Source organism: Saccostrea cucullata, unplaced genomic scaffold (assembly GCF_032062105.1).
Source record: "Saccostrea cucullata isolate Sc308-1 unplaced genomic scaffold, CSIRO_AGI_Scuc_v1 ctg1302, whole genome shotgun sequence".
NCBI classification, from domain to species: Eukaryota; Metazoa; Mollusca; class Bivalvia; order Ostreida; family Ostreidae; genus Saccostrea; species Saccostrea cuccullata.
Window position 1 is genome coordinate 31,574 of NW_026921867.1, and position 7,465 is coordinate 39,038.

The window sequence follows — 7,465 nt, forward strand, 5'->3', positions numbered from 1 at the left end:
TCTAAACTAAAATTTAAACAAGATGTGTTTGTGAAACACTATGCGCCCGGCAGCAACAAAGTTCGAAAAAGCTATTTTTAGCATATAGGTCACGGTCAAGGTCACAAGGTCATTGACTTTGGTGTCATTTGAAAGAACTTTATTAGTGGAGTATGCATACCGTATGTGAAGTCCCTATCTCCTATGGTTCAAAAGTTATGGCAAAAATTCGAAAAAGCTATTTTTAGCATATAGGTCACAGTCAAGGTCTCAAGGTCATTGTCTTTGGTGTCATTTGAAAGAACTTTATTAGTGGAGTATGCATACCATATGTGAAGTCCCTATCTCCTATGGTTCAAAAGTTATGGCAAAAATTCGAAAAAGATATTTTTAGCATATAGTTCACAGTCAAGGTCACAAGGTCATTGACCTTGATGTCATTTGAAAGAACTTTATTAGTGGAGTTCTACTATGCATACCAAACATGAAGGCTCTATCTCTTATGGTTCTTAAGTTATGGTGAAGGTTAAAGTTGACGACAGACAAACAGACAAACAGATAAGCAGACAAACAGACAGGACAAAAACAATATACGCCCTGGATCTATCGATCCGGGCGCATAAAAATAAATCACAAATACAAGTGATGTCGGTGATCCTCAACACTCATCTGAGTAACTTTGGCCATCTAGTTCCTCAGAGGAAGATTAAAAAGAAAACAAATTTCTTCTACTCTTTTTTCCCTTAAAAATAACATAATCCTTGGCCCTATCGGTCATAAACGATATTTTTTGAATCAAGAAGGATATGGAGATAACGAAAATAGTTTTGTCCTGTATACATTCATTATGAAAATTGATTCCTCTATTTTGACCCTGAGGTCCACAACTTAAAAAAAAAACTTTTCCCAATATACATACAAGGAAATTGTTTTCACTATCTATGTTGTTGCTGGCTTTACCTCGATTGGAATTCTTTTTTCATCAAACATTTATTTATATTATATAAAATGCTTATCCACTAATTTGCCCCCAAATCAATTAATCAAATTAGTATATGAGGAGGGCGTGACCAGTCAATAAGGGGAAATTACTCCTGATCGGGTGTCTCCATAGAAATCCTTATTTAGTCCAATATTCATTTTGTTAAATGAAATCATGAGATTGAAAATTGTTATTTAAAGCTTTGAAAAAAAATCCATTTCTAATCTTGTTGGTTTTTTTTTAAATAAAAAAAATGTTATGTTTTTTTCAATACAATTATTTTAATAATTTGATGATCCTTTAGTGTAAACCAATCCTTATTTAGAGAGCGTATTAGAATGAATAATATGATATGTTTTCTATGTATGTAAGCTTTCACATAAGCATCGCCTCTTTAGACTCGATGATTCTTGAAAAAAACTCATTATTTTCCTTTTTTGTCATTTCTAAGAAGGTTGTTGATATCTCTGTAACATTAACTGATCTGTCAGTGGCCTGCCTCGATTTAAGGTAGGTCCGTACTTTCAAAATTTTCTGTAAAACTGATAATTTTTTAATTTGAATAACTTGAATAAGTCTTAGACTAACTAAAACACCCATAAAAGACATACACTGAACCAAACTTCTAAGTGTTCACCTGACATTTTTTTAGTTTTAAAGAACAAATGCATACAATAAATAATTTCTTTAATTCATGGTTAATGATGCATATTTCAGTTCGATGTTACGTAAATTTCATGTAAGTATCTCGTCGGAATTTTAAGCAAAGTGTTAAGGAAATGACGTACCCTCAAAATGAAAATTCACACAAAATAATCTCTATGGAGTAAGACCACCACTTGCTCTAATTATTGCATGACATCCTTTACTGTTGGATACCATGTACCCCTGAATAGGAGATTGACACCTCTGCTGCCACACCTACTGCATAGATCTTTGCAAACCATTGAAATTTTGTGGAAGGGGGGGGCTTTGATATTCCTTTTAAAAATCCCAAATGTGTTCAATGGGATTCAGATCTGGGAATTTGACATTGCATCATCACACAGATGCCTTTTGGACAATATCCTTGCGCGTTTAGCACGCAAGTGCACCGCTTTGAGCATGATTCAGACTGCTTGAGATGATATTTGACTGTCACGAACACCGATTTCTTATCATTTTCATACGATTGAAATTGTTTGTTTTCATGTTTCTAAGATTGTTTCAGGACAATTAAACACTCATTTAACCCAGTGTGACGCGAAAATTTGACCTCAGACGAAAATCAAGGTCACTTCCGGTTTGGTCAAATTTTGTCCAAAACTTTCAAATTGTTATAATTGGCGATGAAAAATGACGCATAGCCTATTGAAAAATGTGTTTTAATGGATTTTGATACGTGTTTTTAATTTTTAAAAGTAATATCAAGGACAATTAAGCACTAAAATAAAAGTAAGTAAAAGTGGTGCAATGATCGTCCAGATATCAACATTCCAATGGCTCTCCCTTCTATCTCAATGGTCATTTTTCCAATGTTTTGTGTTCTTTAGTGAAACCAGTTTTTAGAATTTGAGAATGATCACAAAAATATGCTTATTACACAGAACAAGTGCCGCAAAGTACACGGAACATTGGTTTTCATCGGTGATAGTTTATTTTCTTTCTAAAATTGTTGAGAAGACTCATTTGTTGTAATAATATGAAAATATCATACAATTCTATTAAGTAGTTTTTAAATAAAAACATTTATTAAAGTGAACACTTAGAAGTTTTGTTAAGTGTATATTTGCAGGTTAATTTCATACAACTTGTCTCAGAGCACATACCTCTAAAAACTCTACAGCCACAATTGAACATAAAGAAGTGTGATATCATATTTTATTTAGTTATGCACCAAATCACATCAAATTTATGTAAAAACTTATGAAGATCAAAAATATTCATTTGCCAAGAGTATATTTGAAATCTTTACTGCAAAACATCAGCAAATTGATGTTGAATCTGACCATGTCTTCCAGAAAAAATCTCAAAATATCTTTATTTTTTATAATTCTCAAAATTCAAACTGTTTAGATGCCATTTTTTCTTTAAAACTATTAAGAATTATATCTCAAAGTTAACAAAAAAAACATACTTTATTATGATTGACCAGAGAATTTTAACAAAAAGTCTTTTGAAGACGTATATCCCCATTTTTGGAATATAATTTTTTTTCAATCGTTCATTGCAAAATTTTTAAAAAGTAAAAATTAAATGGATGACATAGGCTTCAAATTAAGAAAAATAGATCTCAGGTTAGTTGGCCATGGCTAAAAAGAAAATTAAAAAGATTTAGGTTCATATAAAAGCAATTTAGAAATTTGTGTCTGTGTATGTACCAAATGACATATAGATCTTATGGACAGAGTGCAAAGTGTTAATTTCCATAAATGTATATTAAATGCTTTGTATGCACAATAACACTATAATAAACAAAAAAATACTTGCTAAATTATTTTCAATCACCCATAAAGATTTTATTTCAAGAGATAAGTGATAATCAGAATTTTATATTGATGTGTAAAATTAAAACCGGATCCGTAAAAGTATGGGCCTTCCTTAAGAGCTGAATTGTTCTTTTCAATTACTGCTTTAATAGAAGGAAAAAGAAAATGTTCCGAATTCTCAATAGTTTCTACTCATAAAAAAACGATTCTAAAAATGTAATTAGTTAGTTACCATTTAATTTGAAGAAGCCATTTTATATAGGTTTATTCAATCTGATTGTGCCATGTACATTATATAAGCATGTAATAGGATAAAGAACATTGATAAATTTACCTATATAAAGGTTTCACAAGAACTATTGGACTTCTGTTAGGTCTGTTTGTGTCATTTCTTATTCCTGGTTCCACCTTTACTTGAAGGTTGATGTGACGAATTACAGGTAAAAGTGTCATTGAGACATCTAAAGAGCTATTGAGCCTATTAAAAAAGATACATAACAGTTTCAAGGAAATTAACAATATTTAGATGACTTCATAACGACATTAACTCAGATAAATCGTCAAAGTTGATTTTACAATATTTCTCACGTTAAACTAAAGATTAATACATCAAAGGGTTGCTAGTACGTGATTTGTAAGATTTATTTCAATTATCTCTAACTTCAGTAGAAACTTACGTGATGTCAAATTCCTTGACTGTTAAATCAAAGTCAAGAGATATCTCGGAACCTATCAATTCCCATCCCTCTTTTTCACCTACAATGAGTACTACGTCTGTAGAAACATTATTTACTATTCTTGTTTTATCAATATATGATGCGTTCCCATTCTGACTGTAAACTTCGGCTTCCCATTTTCCAAACATTTCTTGATTATTTGTCTGTTGTATTAATAGCTTTCTTCTTTGTGTCACATCTGATCCTTTATCTGCCGCAGTACATGTACGACACGGACCTTTATCTATCTTCCAACCATTCAAGAAAAATAGTTTTACCTGTTATGAATAAATAAAATAATCACACTAGCAGAAAATTAGGGATGTCAACGACTACCCGTTTTACCGGGCATTCGATCGAACTCAGTTACTGGGGTGTTTTTTTTTTTCTTATATTAAAGTACATATTCTTATCAAAAACTTTTCAGAAAAAATTCCAAATGTTCTATGCATACGGTAATTAACCTGTCGTCACCCAGACATGTGAAACATTCGCATGTGACTGTGTATACTGTGATTAACAACCAATTATTCCTACTATTTAGACACACAGATGTTATCACCTATTGTGGTCCTAAATTTTTGGGTGGATCCGATGATTCATTTCAGTAAACATTGTTTAAACATGGTCTATTATTGTAATATTATTTTAAAATCATTTTGTTAATATGCGGCAACAAACGCAATCGGACATGCTTAGAAATGCTGCTACGCACATCAAAGTGAGGATATCAAATATTTCGTGAAGTCAGATTTCGAGGTCTGAGATAAAAGTTTGGTTTTTACGGATTTGATTTTGTGCTTGGACAATGGTTTTAAATGAAACATATTCAGATAACGAACAGTATTTGAAATCAAAAGTCCGTAAAAAATACAAAATAAGAGTAGTGTAAAGTTGTACCTCCAAAAATTTCGGATGTGGAATCAGGAGCCATGGAGGAGTGAGCATCCTCTGCCGACCGGTCACACCTGCCATGTGCTCCTTGTCACGATCGGGAAATAACGGAAAAATCCGTCGTCAATTCAGTGTATAAATAATGGACTTAAAATTCATATGAAAAGCCTCAGTCAGCATTTGACTCAATGATAAACTGTATTTGCTAACAAGGTCATTGTATCGACCATATAACTTACGAAATGATGACTTTAAACAAGACTGCTGAAATTTTTTGTTTCATCAACTTCATCAATGTTAATAATATACCCTGTTTTAGTAATTGTTCATACGTAGAGCATACTCTTGCGTATCGAATCAACTGAGATACAATGTATGTAAACTCCGTATGCAGGTGATGAAGGTATCCTGTTGCATAATAAGAAGTTATGCATGCAAAATTTTACAATTCGTGGTGGTCATAAATTCATGGGTCTCTTCACATTTCGAGAAAATCAATTAAACCTATACCCCAACGAAAATTAGTGATTTCATAGTGCTAGAATGTTGAATATTGAACTAATAAAATTAATGAACATTTAGTTTTCAGGAGGCGGGAAACTGTTCTCAAAAGTATTAAATTTTCGTGTCAAGTAGGGGTCAGTGCGCCTGTGTTAGCAATATGGAGCAATTAATATCACCTTTTTTCACTCTAAATGAGTCATTTATTTATTTTTTTTTTTTGTTAAATCAGGTTTTACCTTGAATGGTTTTATCCTAATGACTTATTGGAACAAACACAGTCTTTTTTCATTTTGAATTGTCATATTAAAAGTTTTGACAACAAAAATAGTTTCAATTACCTCGAAATAATCAATCATTTGACTTTTCTGTACTCAAAAAATGTTATCTATGTTAATTTTTTTCAAAGCAATAAAATCAAGTCCCTGATAAAATCATTTGAATGTAATGACATTTATCTGAATTTAAGCATTTAAGAAGAAAGGATAAAATTATCTTAATTACATATCTAGAAAATGAAATACGTGAAAAAAGCGGGGGTCTGTGTTGTTCTATTTTATATAATCTAATTTTGCTTATTCTAGTCTCTGACTGGTTAATATCCAAAAGGGAACACAATTCAAATTATTTCTGTATAACCTGGTTTGGTATGGGGACACACCCCTGATTACCTGCTGAATCATCTGTATCCATGCAATCCCATCATTTCCGTCCTCGGAATTCATCGACAATTTCCAGATTTACCTTTAACGTCAAACAGTAACTCGAACATCATGTAAACAAACACTAAGGCTACTAGGTCTATGTATCGAGATTTTCCTTCCCTTGCTTCCCAAGGGGTCTTTAAAGAGACTGGTTCCTGAGCTTTTGAGCAGATTTTCGTCTATACCTCTATAGTGTATTTATAAAATCATGCATAATGTTTCAGTTCTTACGATAAATTTGGATTTCTGCAATGCTCATTAAACTGTATTCAGTCAAAACCCAATAATTAAAAATATGAACTATATTTTGTGTCTGAAAGTTTCATATACGAAAATGATCAATTTTCCCCATTCGAAATATTTACAGTATTGTTCAGTTTATATCCTCTTTTACATGCAGCTTACAAATTAAGATATTTTTATGTGAAATGTTTCATAATATAACAAATGAAATAAATTGTTAAAGTCCTGTGGAAAAAATATATTATTTTAGGATAAAAATTAGCACTATTTTTGTTAAATAATAATATAAAACTTAACATCACAGAAGTCCACTTTTAATTTTATTTTCTGAATAATAAGAAATAATTTTTACCACTCTGCTTTCATTATTTTCAAATGTTTTTATTGTTTGTTAATTTTTTTATGCCAGAAAAGTGACATTTTGACATTTTTGAGTGCAAAAATATCAAATAATTAACCATGCAAAGGAATTAAAACATATTTTGTTGTCACAAATTTTAAAGTGAGTTTTCAAGACGAAAGAGGAAATTGTTTGTTCCCATTTTTTATTTGGGTAAAAAATATTAGAGAAGATTTTGAAAAATTGATTCATGTGTTTGACATATATGGAATTACAGTGCAAAACGGTCAAATTAAATGCAACGTTGCGCCGAAAGAAGCGAATTGACCCTGTTTTGATTTTGATTTTTAGTTAAGCTATGTGTATAGATCACAAACATATACTTGAAAAAAAAATCATTACTAGTACTTTTGAGGAAACAAGGATACAACCATCTTAAGCAAATTTGAAAAGGTTTGAAATGATAATTTTTTTTCATAAAATTTACTACATATACACTCTCTTACCTTCAAATGCCCAGAAGACTCTATTGTTGTGGAGTAACTCATGCATCCTCCATAAATACCGGCAACATTCTGAGCTCCAAAACTTAGTAGAAGGACCACTATTAACATCTTCATTTCACTACAAACAACCAT

The 7,465-nt window shown here is 31.3% G+C and overlaps 1 protein-coding gene across 1 annotated transcript; it reads right to left on the reverse strand.

Annotated features, from left to right (window-relative positions):
- Window positions 1-3,233: 3,233 nt before the first annotated feature.
- Window positions 3,234-7,465, reverse strand: LOC134260838 (uncharacterized). The gene is made up of 4 exons (XM_062743371.1): window positions 7,334-7,465; window positions 4,107-4,423; window positions 3,764-3,907; window positions 3,234-3,252 (listed from the first exon to the last, which is right to left on the reverse strand). Exons 1-4 carry the CDS (start codon window positions 7,463-7,465, stop codon window positions 3,234-3,236), a joined length of 612 nt encoding a protein of 203 aa, XP_062599355.1.